Here is a 25696-nt window from a genome sequence, read left to right as displayed (position 1 = left end):
AAGTCCCGGACCAATACCTAGATACACAAGACGGTCGAGTCTGCCACATTCCGCACCATGGAGTCTACGGCCAGAAGCCAGGCAAGTTGTATGTTATGTTTGACTGTCCGAGCTGCTTCCCAAGGATTTTCCCTGAGTGATTCACGTCTGTAAGACCCAGACCTCACAACTCCTCTGGTTGACGTGCTCTTACGACGACAGCCCGGAGCGACCTGATCCAAAGGTCAAGAGGACGGTGAGGACGGCGTTGGCGGCAGCAGATCGCGACCCACTTTATCTCCTTTTTGCTTACCATTCTATCCGGCACTGGCTTCAGCGCGCTGTGGCCTGGATTCTCCTTGTGAGCGGTAGGTTGAGTAAAAAAACGCCAAATTCGAAGCTTTGTGACTTACATCTCACCGTACCGGAACTTCGAGTTGCAGAAGCTACAGTTGTGCCGTGCATCCAAAAGATGCCGTTCCCAAAGGAGTGCGCAGTACTGCAGTCATCAGGATGCGTGAAATCGACTAGCAAGGGGGTGGGGACTTGTGGCTTTGAGACGCACTCAGGTGCTGAGGCTACATCACGCTGCCTGCCTCTCACCCTGGCAGGAAGGGCGGACACCGCGGGGGATCGAACCCCGTACCTCTGGTTTCCCAGACGTGCAGCGTTTAACGTGAACGCGTTAGCCTCTACACTACCCGCACCATTAAATCGACTAGCAGTCTCGTACGTTTGGACCCCTTCCTGTCTGGTGGCGTCTTAGGGTTGTGGGACGTTAACGCAACGCACCACTTCGAACAAGACCATGAGCATCCTGTAATCCTTTCGAAGACTCATCACGTTGTGGATCTGATCATAATTTCATGAAGACATTGGACACGGAGAGAGAGGGCAAGTGCTGACCGAACTCCGCGCCACGACACAGGATCCTCAAGGAAAATTCAGCTGTACGCCGCGTTTTTTGAGCCGCTCTCCTAGCTGTCGGCGTTGTCAGGGGCCATTCTTGGGACAGAAGCTGGCCGACCTCCCTGCCGACCGCGTGGTACCAGAGGAGCCGCCACTCACAAACACTGGCATCGACTTATTGGGTCCTGTTTTCGTGAGAAGGGGTTACGGGCCAGGAGATGAGGCACGGGATCGCTTACACGTGCCTGATATCTAGAGCTGTCCCCATCAAAGTAGCAGCGTCTTTGCCGACTATTCATTCTTGTGTGAACTGAGGAGATTTTTGGCCGAAAGAGGGCACTTGGAGATAATAAGGACGACGAGGGGGATGAATTTCATTGGAGCCGATATGAAACTGTTTGCGGAAGTGAACATTCTGATGAGGAATAAGTCTGTGATTCGAGAGGTCATGCTTCAGAAAAAGGTCGACTGGATCTTTGACACCTCGAACGAGGCTCACTACAGCGGCATTTGGCAGCGCGTGATTCGTTCGATCCGAAAGGTCCTTGATGCTTTGTTTTTGCAGCAGGTGCTGACAGACGAGACTCCGCAAACTCTCCTTTGTGAGATCGAGGCTATCCTGAACAGTAGGCCGCTGACTCAATTTTCCTCCGGCCATCGGGACCTGGAGTCGCTGTCTCCCAACCATTTACTGATCTCGAAGGCGTTGTACAGGCACATCCTGCTGGTGTACTCGGAGCTGATAACCATTCCGTCAAGTGGAGATGGAGGCGAGCAGAGTGCTTGGCCGACGTGTTTTGGCGCAGGTGGCGCGGGCAACTATCTTCCCTTCTGCAGCGTCGGCAGAGGTGGCTCCATCCCAGCAGCCCTTGGTTGTGGCGATCCTGTGCCGGTCGCCGATGAGGGCCTTCCGAGGTGTCAGAGGCCGCTTAGCAGGGCGGTCGTGACAGGGGTGAGTAGTGACGGTCTCGTCTGGAGCTCTAGGATGAGGACCAGGGGGACCCATGACCATGTTTGTCATGCACGCCATTAGATTGTTGTCAGTTGTGTCGCCCGGTTACGAAATTGGTGCTCATGTGCTAGGTATGGCTATACACTTATAATGTGCCAGGCACGCTGTGCATGTATTGATTTGCTTCATGTGCTTATTTGTCAACTACTTGCTAGATGTACAGACGCTACTGCTAGCTGAAGCCATGGGATTGTGTTTTGGACCGATACTGTGACGCATTGTGGCTTTTGAAAGCCAGGGGGGCTTCAACGGGGCGGGCGTAAGCGCGTCACTGGCTCGGCGCGCCCGGCCCCGGCCGGGGTCCGCGGACCTGGCCGAGTGGCCTACCGATTGACAACGAACACCCCTTGGGGAGGACTGCGGCTGCCCGACGGTGGTCGTTTTCCGCTCGCGCTCGCCAGAATTCTGTACACGTACGCCGTTAGATGTTTGTCAACATCGTTCCGTTCGAAATTATAAATTATGCGTACATTTGCGACTGCCAGGTAGGATAATGTCGATTTGTCAGAGTTTGTTGATCATTTAACCCAAAAAGCGTTTTCTTCGTCTGATGTCGATGCTTGTTTGCTTGCCGAGCCTGTGGCATTTGTTCGCGATACGAAATTACTTTGGACAAAGTCACAACCGTTCTCTTTATTCGGTGTTTGATGGCGATGGCGGCAACTCAGACACATCCGTGGCCAGTCTGCAGTATAGTGATACCGTCGGTAAGCATGGATGGATGGAAATGTTATGGCCCATTTGTCGAGTTGTAGAATCAGTCTGGTGTGTTCATAGCCAAATAGTGTTCCGTGATGACGGAACCGATGGCATCATAGTGATAGCATTCGTTTGATTACAACCCTGTTTTTCATTGCATCTATACCCCGATGAAATGTTTTCCAGAAACCGTGTCATGCCTCTTGGCACAACACAAGGTACCAGAGCCGTATACGTGTGGCGACAGCGACTTTGGAGGCTGCAGGCGGCTGCACTCTCGCTTACTGCAACAAAGCAACACCATCAATGCACTGCCGGTACCCGCCTTAGCGAGCGTTGCCATTTCTGCAGAAGAAGTCCGCAAAAATTATAAGCTCTCTGGATGCGAACATATCCACGGATCCCGACGAAATGCATGTCAAATTACTCAAGCTGAACACAATTCTCATGCTCAGACCATTAGCACAGTTGTTTAATAAATCACTAGCGTTAGGAATATATCACGGTAAGTTCAAGGGAGCAGACAGTATACCTGTATTTAGAAACAAAGGCTCGCCATCGGACTATTCCTGCTATCGACCAATAAGCATCCTTTCGGCGCTTTCAAAAGTTTTCGAAAAAAGTAGTACATAAAATGTAGGCGATAATACACGAGAGCTCCGACTATGAACTCAGGCAAATAAAGTAGGTACCGCAGAGCCACAGCACTCAACAGCAGCTATTATACTTGACGCACAGCCTATACAAATCGCTCGGCACAGGACACGACTGACGGGAATCTATCTCTGCATTTCTGAATACTTTGACAAAATGTGGCATGACGGTCTGCTGCACAAATGCCAACATGGCTTTGGAATCACACGACGGCTTTTAAACTGGTTTAAGTCGTACTTACAAGACAGACGACAGAGAGTTCGAATACATTAATTTTTCGACGACTCAAGCCGTAAATGCAGCTGCCCGCCCCGCTCTGTACTCGGACCTGTAATAGCACTCATCTATTTTGACGGACTCTCAAATCAAACACAGAATGATATTCTTTTCCTTGCTGACGACACCTCTCTGTACACCTAGCACATAGCGACTGACTTACACGTGACCGAACGTCTGTTCCAACACGACTGACGAAATACACAAATATGGTCGGGATTGGGCTGTCACATTTAATGACACAAAAAGTCCTGGAGACAGTCTCATATAAACGCAAAACACCGGCCACCAGCGCTTACATTTGGAGGCGACCCATTACCAGTCCACGACACACACACTACCTTGGTGTGAATTTTCCAAGGATCTCCGCCACCAATACTTTAAGAAAAACATGCCACAAAATGGTCAAAACACTCAGCCCTCTGTATCTGATAGCACATTGCATGCCAAGGGCCATTCTCAACCAAATGTACAAAGTGTACACGGGACCTCTTGTGACAACTGCGACGCCATCTACGACGGACACCATCACAACACAGGACGCGATCAGAACCTGAAACACTACAAAAAAGAGCCGCGGCACTGGTGACCGGGTCACTCTTTCAGAACGCCATGCGAACACACTGCGAGCTGAATCAGGATGGAACAGACCGACACGGGGCGACATATACACCGACTGACACTCCCATCACAAAACTTAACGACGCCAAGCAATGTACACCGAACTACATGACGGCAGTCCATGCCGTATTACCTGCGTTCAACAGAAATCTCAGAAACGCAAGCACGCCACAACAACAACCAATGTTGTACGTCATCGGGCCGCAAATAATTTTCGCAAGGGTTAGCAGGCGCTAAAATGTACTGCACGACACGCATACGACACCTCACCCAACCCGCCTTTAAAAAAACACTGCGAGTGGTTGGGACCTGGCCCCGACCCAACCTATTACTGCACAGTACAATCAAAGGAAGGGAAAGAATGGTCATGTCTTGACTGAATTCATTTCTTTCTTGTTAAAATGACCTCGTTGGCATATCAGTGTATTTTCCTAATGTACCAAATTGAATGCACTCATTTCGTCCTGTCGTGCCAAAAGTACATAGAGCAACGAAACGATGTTTGAAAACATATCTAGAATGCGGCACATCGATGTTAGACACAAGTTTACCCTCATATCAGCTACAAAGTCATTACATGGCGCAAGCCTCATCGACGGCGACTATTTCGTGATGGCTTGCCATTTCCAAAACTTTCTGCTCAAATCCAGACGATCTATCGACCCTTAGTGTTGTTAGTAATCTCCCTCACCTTACCTATGGACGTGGCATTCCCGGTGAGGCTGTGGTGGCTGACCATCCAGCCGAATTAAATAGCTGAGCGAGCTGCACGGTGGCGGCCGGTCGCAGATAAGCATTTCTTTCGCGTGTTTCAGACAAGGTGCATCGATTTAAGCTCCTGCTCTTGCGCCTTCCTGATTTATGTTCGCTTTCCTTCGCATGTCTTTGCTTAACCAATATGATTATGGTGACGATGGTGATGATGGTGAATACGTGGAAGGCCGCCGATCGATCAAGAGTGCCCAGGCATGTCAGCAGATTGTGCTCCCCACAGCAGCGTGGGGCCCCTACGAGAAAGGTGAAGGGATCAATGCGGTGGCGATGCGGTGGCACCTGCGCGCGGAGACAGGGGTACCTGTCTCACAAGCTTTGCCGAGTTTTACATTATATTTTCTACCTGTCACGGAAACAAAAGTTTTCAAAGCCACGATTGCCCTCCCCCCAACATCCGACCCGTGTAGAAGCCTCTAAAAAGGTATTAAACTATCTCAAACACTGCGAATTTGGAAGGTGTCGTGAACACTTCCGACTTCACCGTGCTGCACGGTGTCAAGTGTGGCATATCACAGCCATTTCAAACAATCAATCCATCTGCTAGAGCATTGTTCGCGGGATCAACTCCTCCACTCCAGCGCCAGCCCGCCGACGAGTGCGCCGACGTACGCCGGCTCCTCGCGTCCTGGCGCATGCGTCACCCGCCCGCGGTGCTGCCACCTGTGATCGAGCGGTGAACTAGCCCGTCGTCAGTTGGTTTATTTTGGTCGGCGCTGGCGGTGGCCGACGGAAAGTTGGCCGTGCGGGCCGACAAAATAGTTGTTGCCATCGCAAGTGTTTGTTTAAAGAGTGCTTGCCCCGCGGCGGCGGTGCCGGCGGCGCCGCGGACAGACGGACTCCGCTGGCGTCAGACGCCAGGCCGCTGGGCGCGTGCTGTGCTTCCACGTGGTTCGCCCCCGCCGGCGCGATCTTCAGAAGACCGCCAGCGTGAGGCTGCCCCCTTGACGGCAGTTGTGTGTGCTGGCGCGGCTCATGTGCGGACGACTCCGTCGGCGCCGGCACAGGTGTGCGTCGGTCCGCGGTCCGGGCGCCCCGCGGCGGGGGCCCGCGGCGTTCACTAAGGTGCCGCTCGTGCCCGCCCTGCTGCCGAGTAACCGTGCTGCGCGCCGACGACCTTTGCCACAGCTGGGGGAGTCAGCTGTGGCGTCAACCCCGCGGGGCGCACAGCGGCTGCCCGGCCACATGCCGCAAGGAGGCTTGTGACCCTCGCGCGCTGCGACCGTCGCCAGGTCACCCGCCGGCCGGCGCGGAGGGCGCAGATCGGAGCAGCGCGGGCGGCGCCGCGGCCCGCCGGCGCGCTCCGGGTCGCTCCCCGCTGGCACGACCGACGCCCATGCCGCCGCCGACGCCGCGGACGCCGAGTGAGCTCCGCAGTGAGGCAGCGACCGCGGCCCCCGCCGCCCAGACAGAGCCGGCGGCCCGCGCGGGCGCCGCTCATCGATTCCCCTCAGGGCACAAGAGCGCGGCTTCGGGGACGGGCCCGGGCCGCCGCCAGCGCCGCTGAGACCGCCCGGCGGCCTCACACTGTCGCCAGCCGCGTCCGGCCCTGCCAAACGGCGCACCGGGCGGCGCGATGACGCCCGGCGCGCTGTCGGCCGCCGGCCTGCTCCTGGTCCTGACCTGGGCGGGCGGCCGAGGAGGCCATGGTGACCCTGACAGGTGCGCGGCCAGGGGGTGACCAGCATTGACCACCTGCGTGCGCTCTACCTGCCCATGGCGCCCCGTGCTGGAGGTGGAGGGAGTCGTGATTAGCGGTACGTATGACCGATGGCCATTTGCGGAGCCGCTGCACTGCCATGGGAACAGAACGGCTGGGCGCTGGCCAGTCGATGACAGGCAACCATACCCTATACTGGCGTCACGGAAGGCTTGTAGTTTTTCTGGGAATAGGTAGCGATCAGTGACGCGGCATGTGAATCAGAGGCGTGGGGTTCAGTGGACGTAATCAAAATTCCTGGGAACGCGTTCTGTGCAAATCACGTGTTGAGGTCTTCCCGACTTTGTGGCTGCGATGGGCCACATGGTCTTCACATTTCACTGCAAGCATCGGTTGCTTTTAAAATTCGACGTCTTGTTTTATTGAGTTGACTCAAGATCTGCGGTCATAAAGTGGAAGGTGTAATGGGGAGAGTGGTGAAGATTATACCAGATGCGATTCAAAACATGTCAGAGGTGCACATTTCGGCAGTAGAATAAAAGTGCAAAACAGTTTCAGGATCGGACGAGCTAAAAATGTAAAGCTTAACACGAGCCGCAATGATGGACACATTATCGGCTTACCGTCTTCGTGGAATAGCTGCCCGAGCTGTTGCATTATGTACAATTTTTGCATCAAGCCGACCAATATCTGAAAGGTTTCAGGCTAAGAATACGTGTGTTAAGCTACGCATTTGTGGTGAAGCATATCCTGCATGTAATGTGATATGCAGCTGTCAAATCGCAAGAGAAGCCCAAGAGTTGCGCGAGGCGTCATGCGCGCATCCCACGCAATTTGAAAACCACGGACGATTGAGGCGTTCCATTCCGCACCATATGACATCTAACTCACGTGCATTTGGATCCGCACAGCCATATATCCATCACTCGCATTCTTTCGCAGTGATGTGTGGACTCACAGCCTCCAAATCGGTTCGTGAAGGCGCTCAGCAAGCGGGGAGTCAGCTCACCCCGGTGTAACGAGTGCGGGGGTATCCTGACCAAGAGTCACGTTAATCCCACAAATGTTTATGAATGGAATAATGGTGCCAATGCGTGAATTACGTACCGTCACTTGATAAAGCTCTCTTTGGAAATTGAACCAGATGATAATCTCAAAGGGATCGTCTTCCGTAGGTGAATCTAAATGAAAGGCTAACAGCTGAGATGATAATCTGTCGGCATTTTTTAGTCTGTCACCAGGACACCAGCCACCATGGTGTGGTCAGCGGGCAGCAAAGCTTCACTGCGCATATCTTCACGTATGTAGTTCCAACTGTACGTTTGTCTTCAGGCAGGCTGCCACTGTAGGTCTGGTCTCAGGACGCCAAAGTCCAGTAATGATCTGGAGTTAAACACTGGCTATGGGTATCAGTTTGCTATTGGATGTGAGCTACAACTGTAGGTGTGTAGTCCGGGGAGCAGCCAGCGACCTACCAACACACCTATATGTCGAGCAGCCAGCACCCCCGCAGACCTACCTATATGTCGAGCAGCCAGCACCCTGCCGATCTACCTATATGTCGGGCAGCCAGCACCCTGCCGACCTACCTAAATATCGGGCAGCCAGCACCCTGCCGACCTACCTATATGTCGGGCAGCCAGCACCCTGCCGACCTACCTAAATATCGGGGCAGCCAGCACCATGCCGACCCTACCGAAATGTCGGGCAGCCAGCACCCTGCCGACCTACCTATATGTCGAGTAGCCAATACTCCGCCGGCCAACCTATATGTCGAGCAGCCAACACCCCGCCGACCTACCTATATGTCAAACAGCCACCACCTTACCGACCTACCTATATGTTGAGCAGCCAGCACCCTGCCAACCTACCTATCTGTCGGGCAGCCAGCACCCTGCCGACCTACCTATATGTCGAGCAGCCACCACCCTGCCGACTTACCTATATGCCGGCCGTCAGAGAACCAGCTGTCAATAAAGGCAATGCTCTAAGGAAGCCGCCGTCACCTGTAAGCGCAAAACCGAAAACTGTGTGCCAATGTATCCCATGAGTGCGATGCCAAATCCCCAAAAGATGACGAGGCGCGCCTCGCGTCTCTGCTTTCTCTACTTACCCCCTTTGGCTGAATCATTTGTTGACGCGGCCACCATAGTAGGTATGTAGTACGTGCAGCATGCACGAGTAGTATCAGCAATGGGGGATGATATATGCCAGCCTTCATTCCCGGGGGGGAGAGCAACATACGAACCAGAGGCTTCTGTACTACAGCGGTGGCGGCGCCTTGCTCGCACACCAGCCAGTAATGTTTCAGCTTGGTGCGGCCGGCATGCTCGCCGCCCGGAAACCGCAAGAGCTCGCGAGAAATATATATGTTTCTACTTTATGGACCACATCCCCCGCCCTCCCACACCATGCGACCGTGGGTATCTTCCAGGTTGAAATTGCTTTAGTCTTCGCCTCGCAGCAGCATGTGCGGAAATGACGGCGCAAGTTAGGTGGCGGACCACGGGCTGGCGTCAGATACGACGCAGGTCACGTAGCCGTGACCTGCCGTCACAACGCCGCCCCGCGGTCCGCGGCTTCGGGAGGCTCCACCGCAGCACGACGCTATCCCGGCCACAATAGGCACGACGGCAGGCCGCGCGTGTACGGCCGGCGTGCCGCGGCATAGCGGGGCGGCCAGCTAACAGCGGCGGAGGGGGAGGGGGCTCCTCTCCATCCTGGTGACCTATGATGCGCTGTCGCCCCAAGTCTCCACCTAATCTGTTGACGGCTGGGGCGTGCGTGGGCAGCACGGCGCCGTGTTTACCGCCGGCCGAGAAGCGTTGGCGCGGTCCGTGCCCGTCTGCGAGGCGCAGCGACACGCCCCTGGCCTGCAGCTCGTGCGGTCGATGGCCGGGGTCCCCAGACAGCGATCACTCGCGGGAGCTCCGACCTGGCGCCTCTCCGCCCCCCGCTCCGTTCGCGGCAGGAGCGCCAGGTGCGCCAGCGCCGCAGGCCGGGAGCCGAGCTCGACCAACGCACCGCAGGGCGCGCGGTCGATCGCATGGAACGCTGCAATCAACTCGGGGCCTCAATCGCTGGCGCGACGCTTAATTCCAGGCCTCGCGGCTGGAAACATGTGCTGACGGCTTGTTTGCTGTCAGCGTGCTGGGACAGCGCTGGCCCCGTCCACAACATGGCCGCTCAGACGATCACGTGCAATTGGAATCCAATGGACAGTGCAGCCACGTCAGCCACTGACCTACCAATAGGTGAATATTTTCAACGAGCTCCTAGCCAGTGCGACCAGCTCTATCCTGCACGTATTGCAGGCGACGAGCCCCATCCATTGGCCTCTGGGTTCAACGCCGGGGCGTCCTGGCGCCCTTGGCGACACCAGTCCCTCGGGAGAGAGCCTGGTGACTGCTTCAATCTGTGCCCCGCTGACGGGCCGCTCCCTCGGAGAGAGCCCGGTGACTACTTCATCTGGTGCCCCGCTGACGCCGCTCCCTCGGGAGAGAGCCCGTTGACTACTTCATCTGGTGCCCCCTGACGCCGCTCCCTCGGAGAGAGCCCGGTGACTGCTTCATCTGGTGCCCCCCTGACGCCGCTCCCTCGGGAGAGAGCCTGGTGACTGCTTCATCTGTGCCCCCTGACGCCGCTCCCTCGGGAGAGAGCCTGGTGACTGCTTCAATCTGGTGCCCGCGCTGACGCCGCTCCCTCGGGAGAGAGCCTGACTGCTTCATCTTGCCCCGCTGACGCCGCTCCCCTCGGGAGAAGAGCCTGGTGACTGCTTCATCTGGTGCCCCGCTGACGCCGCTCCCTCGGGAGAGAGCCTGGTGACTGCTTCATCTGGTGCCCCCTGACGCCGCTCCTTCGGGAGAGAGCCTGGTGACTGCTTCATCTGGTGCCCCGCTGACGCCGCTCCTCGGGAGAGAGCCTGTGACTGCTTCATCTGTGCCCCTCTGACGCCGCTCACGTCGGGAGAGAGCCCGGTGACTGCTTCATCTGGTGCCCCGCTGACGCCGCTCCCTCGGGAGAGAGCCTGGTGACTGCTTCATCTGGTGCCCCGCTGACGCCGCTCCCTCGGGAGAGAGCCTGGTGACTGCTTCATCTGGTGCCACGCTGACTGCCCGCTCACTCGGGACAGCCCGGTGACCAATTCACCTGGCGTCGCTGCTACCACCGGTCCCCCGGAACAGTCTGGCGACTACCTCGCACCTTCCAAAGATGCCTGCGCCCCGTCACCAACGAACAAACCAGCAGCGTCGGCCAGCGGCCAGCAAGATGTCGCGCTGTGAGGGAGAGGCTGCAACAGTCGCCTCGCTAGCCCAGCGCGAGCACCACGCCCGTGGCCCACCCTGTCCAAACACAGCCGCTGGCGTGCGCCGGTCAGAGCGGCGGCTGCTGGGGGCCCCCGGCTGCCCCCCCCCCCCCCTCCTGACGGACGCGGCCTGATTCGGGCTGGCCGGGCGCGCTGCAAGGCGCTGCTAACTGACGCCGGGGGAGCGGGCATGTGCGTTCGCGATCTGTCGGACAGCGTTCGCCAGGAGCGGCGGCCAGTAGACAGGACATCGCGCCGCTCCACTGAACGCTGAACTGGCTTGAGGCTGGTGGAGGGGGGCTGATTTTTGGATGGACTCGGATATCCGCCCTCGCTCTGAACGTTGGCTGGCTGGAGGCTGTGAGGGGGGCCGATTTTGGATTGACTCGGACGTCCGCCCTCCCTCTGAACGCTGGCTGGCTGGAGGCTGTGAGGGGGGCCGGTTTTGGATGGACTCAGACACCCGAACCTCCCTCTGCCCAACGCGTCGGCACGATCCGTCATTGCTCTGCTGGTGGAGACAAAATGCAAGACATCCGAGACCCCTGACGCTGCTGATCGGAATATCCTACGGCCATGGGACAGGGCTTTCTGCGCGAATGCAATTCATGCCGTATTTTTAGCGATTAAGCAAGGTTAATACTAAAAAATCACCATATTGCAGGGGAATCTTGGTGTGTGACGTGATTGTGGGCCCGCATCTTAAGCTCGAGCGATGTTACACACAACCAGCCTCTCACTGATCCTTGGCCTCTTTACTGCTCCCTGAGGCGTACCTCGATATTTTCACTTTCTTCAGTGCTAGTGGTCTTAGATGATGGGGACATGTATATCATGGATGAAATGCATATTAATTAGATAAGCAGAGCCTCATACGACTGGAGAGCATCTTCACTAAATAGAGGAATTATGCTGTCTAGAGCGGTCTTTTCCACTCAAAAGTATACGAAAAGTTATAAGTTAGCTTATTTAATCATATTTCATGCTTGCTTCAATGTCTTCAAATGTGGCACATTTCCTCAAAATGCCTAGACCAGTAACGGAGGACCCAGGCTTTCCAGCAGTATGGAACCCCCGCCCTTTAGAGCTTCCGTATCATAAGGCATCCTTCATCAAGCAATTGAACGATCAATTACACAAAAGAAGCGTCAAACGAACACGTGATGTAAGCACGCACACTGTAATAACGGGCATATGCCGCTGACGTCATGTGCTGAAAGCAATTCAGAGAAGATGTCAGGCAGCAGTATGGCCTGTAACCAGTGGCGCTTGTAGCAATAAACACCCCAAGAGGCATCGAGTGTTTTTTATGTATTCAACGACGCTTAACACGAGTGTTTTAGTTTCACCGTTATCTCGTAGTATACTGAACGCTAGTTCTTTATAGCGTAGAAACTCATTAGGCGCTTGTCACCTTATCACCAATATCTAGCATGCTTTCATGAGCCCTGCTGGTCTTGAAGCTCTCTGACTGGCGGGCGAGACTGTAACCGAGTAAGGATTGCTGAAACCACGACATAATTTTGAAGGAAGCAGGCTGACCTGACCCGGTCGTTCCCGCTGAAGGCAGCACCTTTCAACTACTGATCTCAGCTCCAGCAGCTGCCGGTGACAAACACAGTTTTTGAAAACGTCGATCTGTGTAATCTTAAGGCATATCCAAACAGCCCTTTGATGAAACATGACATTCCTGTCATATTCCAATGTGAGCTGAACTGAGCCTGTAGACCCTATTCGGTTAACAGCACGATGCCTCTTGCGAAATGGGACCAGGGAGTTGGGAAACAGTTGCAGGCGCTACCATGGTTCAAATTACACGCAATATGAGAGAATCCGAACTAATCTTTTTTGCGACCCATGCCAATAGGTCCTTGACGATACGTTGGACCATTCTGCGTAATCTAGTTTGCACGCGGAGGTTCGCTGATGTAGGCCCATGTTTCCATTCACCGTTTCTTCACCTACAAAGCTCACTGACGGGCTTACATGTGGCATTGTTCTGAAATTGGCCAGCTGTGGTTCAGACAATGCGCATTCATTTTAGTTACTGAAGTTATTGGATGCATATCAAGTGCGGTTTTTAGCGGCTGTAACTTAAGTGTGTGAACGAAGCTAATGGTAAAATTAATTTTCATAGTTTGAGCGAATATTGGAACTGAAACCCCCCCCCCCCCCCCCCCCCCCCCCCTTCGGTGTAGTTTTTTACGGTCAAAACTTCTCCGGCGTAAGCCACAGGTCGTGACGTTTGTGACTGGATCTCAGAAAGACGACATTGGCCGTCACTTGGTCGATTACCGGCATGGCGATGGCGTTAACATGGCTGACGTCACTTCATGATTCGAGACCGCACATTTACCTAGGCTGCACACTTTACAGCTAGTTTCACGTCGTCAACTGCTCCGATTCTCATGGTCCGGCATCAATCTTTGAAACCTTCGACCCGCAATGTCCGCTGCTACCAGGCCCGCTCTGTCGCCCGCCAAACGATACTGATTAAATGTCAGGATCAGTGACTCCGTTTCCTCCAGGATCAGTGAGTTCATGCTGCCGGGATCAGTGACTCCGTGCTGCCGGCATCGAACTGAGCCTCCACCCGTGCTCTTCAGGCTTTTCGAGATTGAGAACTTTCAATATTCATGCTATATACGTTATATACGTTATTCACGTATATGGAACAACGTTTGTGATTTCATAATGTTTCTGCAAGCCCAAAGTGATTATAACAGCTTGCATGCAAACACCCTAGCAATATTGCAACTCGGCTTTCTTAGCATTATACCACTATGCCACTGATCAGCACAGAGAGCGGGGGGCGGGGGGGGGGGGCGGGGGATGCGGCACGAGCAGTGGTTGCAGACACAAGTCCTTGAAAACATGGGTGACCAGTGGACGTTAAGGCAGGGACGGACTGCGCCCTCCTAGTAGTTGCAAGGATTTGTGGCAGATTCGGACGGCCAGTACAGCTACAGGAGCGGCATCAAATGCACGGTGTAGGCAAATTTGCTGTCCTCAAATCACTGCGCTATTTCAGGATTCTCCAATTAAGCGTCGGCACCAGTATCCCACTGGAAGGCAAGACAATGAATCTGTTTTTAAAGCCGTACCGCTAGTGCTATTCGCTGTAATACTAGCCGTGGACGAAACATGGAAAACCAGTCAGGCGTTCACCTAGTCTGCTGTTACCAATATCTGTTCAAAATGTTCGCGTGTTGTAGAAACTATTTTGGTCGTAGTCACCGAACACGTATACTACGGATGTGTTTGAATAAAATGCCGGACATGGCCGGGCCCCACGCCAACCATCTCTCGACATGTGTGGCTAATGCACTGCGAGCAAACGCCGCATGGGTGACATTCTTTGCACGCTTAACTCTATGAAAGACGAGTGGTCTAATACGGTGGTGACAGCCAGTTGCATGGCTAAAATAGCTTCGATTGCTATGGCGTTGCCTGTCCTGCGTCGCATGTCGCATCTTACTGGAATATATAAAGGGAATTTCTTAAGCGAACCAGGCTCCCGACGTTGGCAGTTGTTCAGATCATCAGGTGTCCCAGGAGCAGCAAAGGACACTTACACGATCAAGCCATCCGCCGGTACGCTTACTGGTTTTCGAGATACGTAACGTAGCGTTTTCGGGATACGTAACGATACGTAACGTACCGCTTGATACAGGCTTCTGGTGAACGGTATCTGTGCTGCATATCAGTGTAACCTGGGACTGATGTCATCCAGCTTTGCGTGACTTACCCTCGTGTCTCGGTGTGAGCCACTGTGTCCAATCTGCTAAGTCAGCAGTGTTTATCCGCAACATAGCTATGGTGTATACCTCCAAGTCAAAGTCCTTACCTGCGATATAATCCCTGTGCCTCTCAGGTCGCCAGTCGGTAGCTGTGACCTGACCTGTATCTCCTCCTCAGGTCCAGTCAGTGCCAGTGACCTGACCTAAGTCTCCTTCTTACGTCAGCAGTCATACCTGTGATCTGACCGTTGTTTGTATTTCCTGCCTCAGGTGGCAGTCTGTACCTGTAACCTGATGTATCTCGTGCCTCCAGTGAACAGTCTTTGTCTGCGACCTGACCTGTATCCCCCTTGCTCGGTGTCAGTATTCTGCACCTTTGACCTACCTATATCTCCTGCCTCAGGTCAGCAGTCTGTACCGTGATCTGATCTATGTCTCCCTGCCTCAGGTCGGCAGTCTGCACCTGTGACCTTATCTGTGTCTCCTGCTCAGGTCGGCAGTCTGCACCTGTGATCTGATCTATGTCTCCTGTCTCAGGTCGGCAGTCTGCACCTGTGACGTGACCTGTACCTCCCGTCTCAGGTCGGCAGTCTGCACCTTTGACCTGACCTGTATCTCCTGCCTCATATCGTCAGTCTGTACCTCTGACCTGACCTGTGTCTCCTGCCCCAGGTCAGTCTGTACCTGTGACCTGACCTGTGTCTCCTGCCTCAGGTCGGCAGTCTGCACCTGTGACGTGACCTGTGGCTCCCATCTCAGGTCGATAGTCTGCACCTTTGACCTGACCTGTGTCTTCTGCGTCATGTCAGCAGTCTGCACCTGTGACCTGATCTGTGTCTCCTGCCTCAGGTCGGCAGTCTGCACCCGTGACGTGACCTGTGCCTCCTGTCTCAGGTCGGCAGTCTGCACCTTTGACCTGACCTGTATCTCCTGCCTCATGTCTTTAGTCTGTACCTGTGACCTGACCTGTGCCCCCGTCTCAGGTCAGCAGCCTGTACCTATGACCTAACCTGTGCCTCCCGTCTCAGGTCGGCAGTCTGCACCTTTGACCTGGCCTGTATCTCCTGCCTCAGGTCGGCAGTCTGCACCTGTGACCTGACCTGTATCTCCTGCCCCATGTCTTTAGTCTGTACCTGTGACCTGACCTGTGCCCCCGTCTCAGGTCAGCAGCCTGTACCTATGACCTAACCTGTGCCTCCCGTCTCAGGTCGGTAGTCTGCACCTTTGACCTGACCTGTATCTCCTGCCTCAGGTCGGCAGTCTGCACCTGTGACGTGACCTGCGCCTCCTGCCTCAGGTCAGCAGCCTGTACCTGTGCCGGACTCACGCGGATGGTGGTCAGATCCGGTCAATTTCCATCGATTACGCTGGTGCACCTAGACGCTACGAAGCTCGAATCGCCCATGTGCTCATCAGCCCGGAGTCAGGTAATAGCCCATGTGCTCATCAGCCCGGAGTCAGGTAATAGCCCACGTGCTCACCAGCCCGGGGTCAGGCAATAGCTCATGTGCTCACCAGCCCGGGGGCAGGGTGAGAGTGGTCCCACGAGCCGAACATTTTGGTCCTGATGAACGGAGCAGGGCAGAACAACAGTGTGTGTGGAGCCAGCTGATAACGGCTCTGAATTATGAACAGGAAGAACGGCAGCGGATGATGGCAATGGATGGCGAAAGGTACATCCGGCATACAGGGCTCATGTCGATCGAGCAAGTACGCACAAACACAGAAATTCTAAAGCAGCTCACGACTAAACGCCTCGTCGGGACCCTGCCTGCCGGAGGAAGCGAACAGCCATCACCTGTCACAGCGCGCGGGGGGGGGGGGGCTCTTCATGTGAGGAACTTCAGCCGACCATGGACAGATGTTTCATTCGTGTTTTCAAAACTGGCATAGGGTCGCAGAGTCCGGAATTTTGCAGTTACAGAACCAGCCCAGCTGGACCTGATCTCCAGGGGATTCGCCTCGGTTTATTTATACCGGGCGGGCCGCCGACACAGGTCATCCTCAGGGTACCGACACGTTGCTCTACTTGCACCAGCTCACCGGCAGAGGCTGTTGGAAATGCAGCTGGCGTGAAGTTGTTTTGCTCGTGTGAATGCCGATAACGATGGACGGTATGGTAGTCATTACCCTAGTGATCGTAGCGAGTGAGACACGTAGCTTCGCGTAAAAAGTGCTTCATGAATCGTTCAATCGAAAGAAGCTTTTCTCCCAGTCTTTCTTGTATCGTGAAACCCCTTCCCAGCTGCCATAGTGGTGCCCAGTGCCTTCCATTTACTACTTCCGCCTTCTGTGTCGTATGTCTGTTGGACCACACCCACTCTTGTTTTTTAGGCGCATAGTGCCTTCCAGCAAGGAGCAGCCGCCGTCATCTTCGACATAAGCAGTGCACCGGAAATGGCCAGCGAGGTGAGATGTCATAGACACTTGGCTACGCAGGTCAATGACCTGAATTAGACAGACCGCTGACACTACCAGACGGGTCACTGACCGCGGCTCGTTAGGTCAGACTGTGGTCTACATGACACTAACCCCGGTGCGGAGGGTCACTGACTTTAGGCAGACGGATCATTGACCCCAGTCCGGCAGGGTACTGTCCCAAGGACGGTTCCTTCGTGACTTTGTCAGCACAATCGCCTAATTAAAGCGGGGGTCACGGCAGCATTACTTTCGTTTGGTTGTTCTGCGGGCTGGCAGCCGGTGGTGATAGCATGCCGTCACGTTCAACATCGCCGAGAGCGCATACATGCACGCCACCGGGCTAGGACCGGGCGCCGGCTACTCGTCGTGTTTGATGTTGCTACCAAAGCCACGGCACTGGAACTGTTCAATCGCCGTTGCGAAACTGACCGCGACGGCCGTGGGATCAGTTCCCGGAACTGGCGGCCGTCGGCCAGGGCGGGGCGTCTGATGTGGGGGCTTCGCCTGCCGCCGCGGCCGCCGGAGCAGCGCCTTCAGCCTGCGGCGGCCGCGCGCCTCCACAGGTGCCCGGCAGCACCAGCGCCTGCAGGGAACCTCGATCCTTCCCGGGCACCGTTGTAGCCGCGTCAATCGATGTGAACAGCCGCCGCCGCCGGCGGTTTCCGATAAGTCGCGGCCGGGGTCATCAGCCAGCCGCTGACCGCCGCTGCCCGCTGCAGCTGTTCACCGGGCAGCGGCAGCCGCAGCTGCCCCGGCCCGTGCTCGTCATGGCCGACCCGGACGTGCAGAGGCTGGCCGATGCCATGCGGCCCGAGGTCAACATCAGCGCCCGGGTCACGCGCAACCGGCGCCAACGGTCAGCCCAGCGCGCCGGCGCCCGCCTTCACATACTTCGACATCGCGCTCTTTGTCGTGTTCTTCCTGCTCATCTGCCTGCTGAGCGGCGTGGTGCTGTACAAGATCCGCAACCGGCGACAGCGGGTGAGTTGGCCGCCCCGGGGGCGGACCAGGGGTCGGGTCTAGCAGGGGTGGAGTCTAGCGCCGCGTGTGGCAGCGACAGATGCAGGGTGTCGGTAGGGGGCACCCCAAAGGCGAAGCTAGGGGTCGGGTTTGGCAGGGGCGGAGTGCAGGGCCGCGTGTAGCAGCGATAGATGCAGGTTGTCGATAGTGGCCACCCCAGGAGCGGACCAAGGGTCGGGTCTGGCAGAGGCAGAGTCGAGGGCCGCGTGTGGCAGCGACAGATACGGAGTGTCGGCAGTGGCAGGAGGAGAGCCGTCCGACATACACGGGGAATACGGCGTTGTAGTGAAGATGGTCTGAAATATCTGTGTGGTAGTTTTAGTACAACGTTACAGCTAAACGCTATATGTTAAGGGTACGCAATTGCAGCACCAGGATAGTAAGTCCCGCAAAATGCTAACGATTTCCTGCTGAGACAATCAGGTAGCAGCGTTAGCCAGCGATGAACATATCGTGACGTTACATGACACACCAAAGGCTCTCGGCAAAATTGCCCACTAATCTGAATTTGCTCCACTGGAACGATGGACCGGTGCCAAAAGATAGCTAAATGACAGCCGGACGATGACCGATGGTGTCGGCGAGCACATGTGCTTGGCAAGGACAATCGACTCGAAAAATATCGCTGTAGAACATTTGATAAGATTTCATGAAAATTTTACACCATGCTGACTGTATCCACAAACCGTGTTCCTGGAAATTTTGCAGGTAAATAACCATTTAGCTTGTTAAGTAAGGTCCGTGTACGTCATCGACAACACCTCATTGGAGTCAGCTGTCCTGAAGGTGATAACCGTCAAACGGCTGCCAAAGGCGCCCTGTCCTCCATGGACCCGGTGCCCCCATGCCAGCAGGAAGGTCGTGTTTCCGCGTAGATTTGAAAGGAGTAGCGCGCTGCACTCTGAGGCATGACACCTGGGGTCGGGATCTCCCCTTGGGAGCTGGCACGCCCGCTGCCCAGACTGCCATGACGCCGGCCAATTTGCCGGCACAAATGGCCTGGTTCGTTCTGGTTTTAGGACTAATGAATCATATTTAGGTCTCCGTGAAATAGTGTGACAAGTCATTTGGCTTTGTTTTAGTGCAATCATGTTGCCCCTTAACGTGAGTTCTGGGCCGGTAGAAAATGGCTCACATTCTTTTTAAGGTTATACCGCCCTGCCACACTTAGTGCACCTAATAATGTACGGTGCACACGGCGGACTATATTGCGAACATTGGACATCCGGAGGTGGCGGCCTCCATACCACCTTAAGTGATTTTTACCTTTTGATGATTGTGGAGTAGAATGCATTCACTGCAACTCGGGCCATGTTTAAACGGGTATCATATTTCCTTGTTAATGTGGTCAGGATAAGCAGTAAATAACTAAAACCAGACAACATTATAACGAAGCGGTATTTTGCTACTCTTGGAATTTTCACCCTTGACATATAATCACTGGCTGTATAAGACAACCAACAAATCAAGCGTGGAAAAATGCAAAATGAATAGCCGCAGTACTAGGAAATAACATATAAAAGTGCTTCTACCCACATAATTTCACACAAAGTTAATGATAACACATTGTGAGAAACTATCCTAAGTTCCGTGCCAATTTCTGATCCATGTAAACATATCGCAAGAAGTTAAACATAACGGCCATTTGGTGGCATGAGTAGATCGGTAACCCTCTGGTTTCTCACATGAAATGGATTTTCAAATGGGTTCCGAAAATTTAAGATTTGAGGAAAATTAAGAGGCGTTGGTATGGGTAGGACGTTCACGAAATATTGGATAGATACTTCAAACAATGCCCCGCAATGTCATTGAACTTCTTTTAGGGATAACATTGACGTACTTTAATTCATACCATTTTTACAATCATTAACGCAAAAGAGTCTTGGTTTAAATCCTTCTGAAACTGGTTCACTATTTAGAACTCAAGTGTCAGTAAAATGCAAGTAGGTGCGCAACGGGTGAATATAACTGATCAGGAATTACTAGCGGCTGGGTATGGACACACAACCCGACGCGCAGCGGCTGGGTATGGCACAGCTCCACATGTAGCGGTTGGGTATGGACACAGCCCCGCAGGTAGCGGCTGAGTATGGACACAGCCCCACAGGTAGCGGCTGGGTTGGGTACAGGGAATCCTACACATGAATTGTGTTCGGTCGTTCATTGAGTCAATTTCTCATTCATATGACAAATCAAACATTGCGCAAGACTTTATTAGGCCTACAATATTATTTGCGCTCGGTGTAGTGTGTTTCACTGACTCCTAGTGCCATCACTGACTCCTGATACTGTCACTGACTCCTAATGCCGTCACTGGCCTTTTGCGCCGTCACTGACCCCTAGTGCCATCAAAAGCCTCTGGTGCCACTACTGGTCCCTAGCCCATTGCCGATCCTGGTGCCGTCATCCACCCTTGGTGCCGCCACCAACCTCTCATGCTGTCACTGATCCTTGGTGCCATCACAGACCACTGGTACCATTACTGACCCCTGATAACATCTTTGATCCCTGATGCTGTCACTGGACCCTGGTGCCATCACTGAACCCTGGTGACATCACTGAACCCTGGTGCCATCACTAGCCCCTGTTGCCGTGCGTGTGCAGGACCCAGCGCTGCGGGTGGCCAAGTCGGTGCTGCACCAGATCCCGACGCGTCGGTACGGCGGCGGGGACGGCGTCGGGGGCGGGTGCCAGGCGGCGCGGCTGGGCCGATCCGGCTGCTGCTCCGGCTCCTCCCCCGAGCCTTCCGACGGCCACAAGCCGCGACTAGAGGAGCCCGAGGGCTGCACCATCTGCCTGGACGAGTATCGACCGGGCCAAGAGCTGCGCGTGCTGCCTTGTCGGCACGAGTTCCACCGCGGCTGCGTCGACCCCTGGCTGGTCAGCCGGCGCACCTGTCCACTCTGCACGTACAACATTGTCGGTGGGTTTCCACGCGTCCTCTCTCGATGTACAGCATTGTATGTGTATAGCGTATGACATCTTATAATATCGCATATTGTGTTTCACATCGCATTGTATCACGTGCGGCATCATGTATATGACATCGCATAAGGTCGCGTGACTGAACTCATGACATCACGAGGGGTCAAAGCACATGGCTGACCGCTCTGTGCATTCAACCCTGTAGGCGGCAGAGAGTCCCTCTTCTTTGCATGGCTAGCGTTGGTATATTGACGGTAACGGTAATTGTCCGCTGTCTACCTGTCCATCCTCCATGGCTCCGCACACACCTTGGGTGCCTGTGGAAGGGAAGATCGGGGGTGGGGACTTGGGAACATGTCAGGGATTGTGTCAGCTGGCCATGACATGGCGTAGTGGCGGCCCGGCCATGAGTACCAGTGACTACGACCGGGGGGACTGGGGGCATGTCAGGGATTGTGTTCGCTGGCCATGACGTGGCGTGGTGGCGGCCCGGCCGGGAGTACCAGTGACTACGACCGGGAGGACTGGGGGAATGTCAGGGATTGTCTCCGCTGGCCATGACATCGCGGTGGCGGCCCGGCAATGAGTACCAGTGACTACGACCGGGGGGACTGGAGACATGTCAGGGATTGTGTCCGCTGGCCATGACATGACGTGGTGGCGGCTCGGCCAGAAATACCAGTGTCTGCCATGAGCTGAATAGCTTTGTGATGCGCCGCAAGCTGTGAGACAAGCAGGCACTTGAGGCAGTTTGTCGTGAGGATGCACTCTTCTACGGGGAAGCCAGCTTCTAGAGAGGTCGGATCCGACCGCCTGGCCGTCGCCCGTCTTGAAGTGCCCAGTTCGTGCTGGAGGCCCGCGGGGCGCTGTCTGCTCCAGTCGGGAGAGGGCTCTGCACTCGAGACACTCCCGATTAGCCTTTAACGCTCTCGGAACTTTTGAAAGGTCGTCGCCTCAAAGCGTCTCGGACAAACCGAGCCACTTTGTCGCGGCGGCGTGGCGGGCCCACGCGCCGCGGCCGGTCCCGGCGCGAGCCGAGCTGCGGTCCCCGATCCGGGGTCTCACCAGGTGGGACCTCCCAGCGCTCGTGCAGGAGTCGGCGCCCCGATAGACAGCGGGCGTTGACTCCGACGGCACCGTCGATCCCCGGCGACAAGCTCCGAGTGCGAACGGTTCTCTCTCCTCTGGAGTTCAGTCGCTTCCGAGAATGTCCCTTGAACGCCCAACGTTGGAATGAAGTCAAGTTTCTGGACTCCGAGAACAGACTAACTTGAACTTCATTAGCCGATCGTAATCAGTTGGCCAAGGACGAAGAGTTCATAGATGTGACCTGCATGATGAGTTACCTTAAACCAAAGGTGGAGAATACTGATAGTTGGTGTGGAAATGCCTTTGAAGCAAACGTTTTCCGTGACAAAATCAGAATTGTGGTTGTTATCGAACAACTAGCTAATGTGCTGCCACACCTGATATGCCGTACTTTTCACCCATGCTCAAAAAGTATGCACCTTTCGCTATGTCCACAGAATTATATAGTTGGGTGGCTTTGGAAATACAATATATCACTTACAATTGCCTGCCGCGGAGAGCAAGGCATGTGAACGAATCCAGGAGGCGGATAGTGATTAACATCTATTTTAGATTCCTCAGTGATGGTCCAAGGTTCTAAGTACTACCGCCACAAGATATGGTCATGCGTAGCTTGTCGCTGCGTAGGGTGGGACCGAAATGACCTCCCAAGACCGTACGCTTTCTTGCAAGCACGGGAGCGTTGTTGCTGGACTGTGCCGCTACAGTCCAAGTTCAAGTAGTCTCTTGTTCGCTTCTTAACCATGCTTCGCCCGCTGTGCGATTCGAACTGCCCTGTTCTCGTGCACCTTCCCCGCTCTCTTCAGCGTGCGTTGACAGACCGGTGTCAGCTGCACCTCCGTCCAGCTGATCCTCGCTTCCGCCGACAGAACCGGTGCCGAGCGTCTGACTTGTGCCCGCCGCCGCCGCCGGCCGACCGTCGCAGCCCGTCGGTGACGACGGCCCGCGTGCCGCGGCCGGCCGCGCCGCTGTACCGGCCGCCGGCCGTCTGTCGCACGCCGGAGCCGGCGCCGGCGCGCGCCGTACCGCAGTACCACGCGCTGTACCGCGACCAGTGCCTGCCGGGCGCGGCGGCCGGCCTCGTGCGCGTGCCGGCCTCACCTGCGCTGCGCGGCCGGCCCTACAGCATGTACGAGCCGGCGGAGAGCGAGCGCGGGGGCCGGCCACGCTGCCTGTACCGGCCCGGCGGCTGGACCACCCTGCGGCCGGAGGAGCGGCCCGCCGGCCGGCCGCTCTCCTACCATCGGGACGAGCGCGCCGGCCTGCCGCCGCCCGGCCGCTCCTACTCGTACCAGCCGGACGGAAGACCGTACCTGCCGGACGCTGGCCGTCAGCCCAGCTACGTCATCCTGCGCACGGTGTACCCTGAGTACGGCGCCGGCCGCCTGGAAACGTGCACGGTCATTCCGTGCCAGCGGAGGGCGCAGGCGCCGCCCGAACAGGTGAGCGAGCGCGGCGGTGATTGCCGGTCCGGAAATATTACGCCTCGGGGAGCCGGTGGCGTCTCGTTGGCCACCGCTAGAGACGACTTCAGGGACGGTTGCAGGCAACGAGGCCGGAACCAGCAGCATTCCCCACCGGTGGGCGGGTGGCGCACTGTGCTCTGCGCATGTGCTGATATGGTAGCGCACAAGCATGAGACGGAATAATGACACGGAAGCCTATGCTATCCAGAAAAAGTGCGTAAACGACACCGAATGCAATGGCGTTTCTTACAATACCTCTCTGGATGCCACTGGTCGTTGCAACTGCAACTATTTGGACGTCTCTGGTTACCCAGTGACGTCACTAAGTAGCTACCACATTCAGACATTGCCGATAGTGAAATAGCACGCCATCGTGCTGTGCCCAGCGAGCCGTGAATCAGGCTTGCATAACGCTAGAAAGCTGCCGACCAAGGCGTCCTTTCCAGTCGGAACAGCCCACCTTCGACCGCCAGCCATATGGCGCTGTGGATAAATGGGACCGTGTTTTTCCACCGGCACCTCACGGCGCCCACGCGCCACGCACGTTAGTGTTTGAGCTTGTGCTGAGAATCCGGGTACGCCGCTTCCAAAACGCGGATTCCGGGAGTCCTGAACCATGACGTCAGCGCCGGCAAGCAGGTCAGATATAGCAAGAGACGTCTGTCTGTCTGTGCTGACGAGTGCTGTCTACAACCTTCTCGATCATTCCTTTTGAACGCCTACAACTCTGTACAATTACCCGCCCCTTATATTGACCCATATCCACGTCGCCCTATTGTTAATCCAGGACGAGGGGTTTGGTGTAAGCCTGGGGTTATCACAGCGCCTACATTTGCGATTAATTTTGTATGTAGTTATATCGTTTGCAACCGGTCCGGTTCCGTGTAGTTGGCATCACTTGAGGGTCTTCACAACAAATGATAAAACAACCATTAAAATATCTGAATAGCTCCAACTTAAAGCTTTTTTTTAAAGTGACTGAACCGGATCTACATTTTAAGCCCATTACACACGTTCTGAAACACTGGGGGAAGGGAGGGTGAGGGTAAACTCGAGCCCTTCAAATACACAGAAAGTCAGGCCCTCGGTTTATAACCTGGGGTCGCTGACCGTAGTTTGTGGTGCTCGTAAACGGACATGTCGATACCTAATAGGCCATCCGATGAGCCAAATACTGGCTGCATAAGGTCGCAGCAGCGCCAGTTTCCACATTTCACCGCCAGTAGGGCACGGCCCGTGTGAGCAGTAACGAGGAAGACGTGCCGACATGCCTGCAGGGCCATTGTGACCCTGCTCGCACAGTCCCATTTGGCAGTGCAAGTGTGTCCATCCACACATGTGTCCACCGCAATGGGCGAGAACCAGTTCAGGGAGTGAACCACACTTCGTTGTTTCTTTCCATGTACCAAACGGGGCATAATGCTGATTGAAAAAGGTGGAGCAACCGTCCCTTCTTGTCCAGCTTTCCGGAGCTCACGCCTTTAAGTGGCGAATATACGCGAGTCGTTGTCGTGTGGTGTCATTGATAATCAGTAAGATACTGGTGAACGTGAGTGACTTGAAACTGGACGTCCTTATTTGCTCATGTTTCTTGCAATGTAAGGGGTGGGCGTCGTTAGAAAGCGCAGGTTCGAAAATACCGGCAGAACTACCGGTTTATCAGGGAGGTAGACATAGACTTCACCTTTGGGGAAAATAATAACTTTCTGTCAGCTTTGCAGATTTTAACAGCTACGGACCGTGGGCTTGGCATGATTTGGAACGCATCAGAAGCCTTCCGCGTAGCCCGCTCCCCCGCTTTTGACCCGTTGTGGAGGTTCTGGACGCGGGAGTGTCTCGAAATGTGCGCAGGTCGAGCCATCGACCTCGCTACGTGACACACTCACAAAGAGACGTAGAGCGCGGCCCAATCGATCCTGCTTCAACTTCTAAGCAACGAATGCTTTAATATGCATGCCTACATGAATGTTCACTTCATTATATGCCCAGTAATGTTTTCGGATAACCCTGGATTGCATGCCCCTTGGGTACCAGATTCCCCAGATGACAGAAAAGCGGCATTCTGAACAAGCTGCATTGTTATTACAGCCACATCTTGAAAAACGAACTTTGACCCATGCTTTTGACAATCTGTGATTTGTGACCTAC

The 25696-nt window shown here is 55.1% G+C and overlaps 1 protein-coding gene across 1 annotated transcript; it reads left to right on the top strand.

Annotated features, from left to right (window-relative positions):
• The first annotated feature begins 15984 nt into the window (after positions 1-15984).
• Positions 15985-22971, top strand: LOC119111300 (E3 ubiquitin-protein ligase ZNRF3-like). Its single transcript, XM_037235114.1, has 6 exons — positions 15985-16054; positions 16962-17036; positions 17768-17895; positions 17927-18029; positions 20673-20991; positions 22952-22971. Exons 1-6 carry the CDS (start codon positions 16031-16033, stop codon positions 22969-22971), a joined length of 669 nt encoding a protein of 222 aa, XP_037091009.1. The 5' UTR covers positions 15985-16030.
• The last annotated feature ends 2725 nt before the right edge of the window (positions 22972-25696 follow it).

The sequence above is a fragment of the Pollicipes pollicipes genome, unplaced genomic scaffold (assembly GCF_011947565.3).
Source record: "Pollicipes pollicipes isolate AB1234 unplaced genomic scaffold, Ppol_2.1 Scaffold_7261;HRSCAF=8764_pilon_pilon_pilon, whole genome shotgun sequence".
NCBI classification, from domain to species: Eukaryota; Metazoa; Arthropoda; class Thecostraca; order Pollicipedomorpha; family Pollicipedidae; genus Pollicipes; species Pollicipes pollicipes.
The sequence above is the reverse complement of the archived record's forward strand: the minus strand, read 5'-3'. Positions and strand labels throughout refer to the sequence as shown.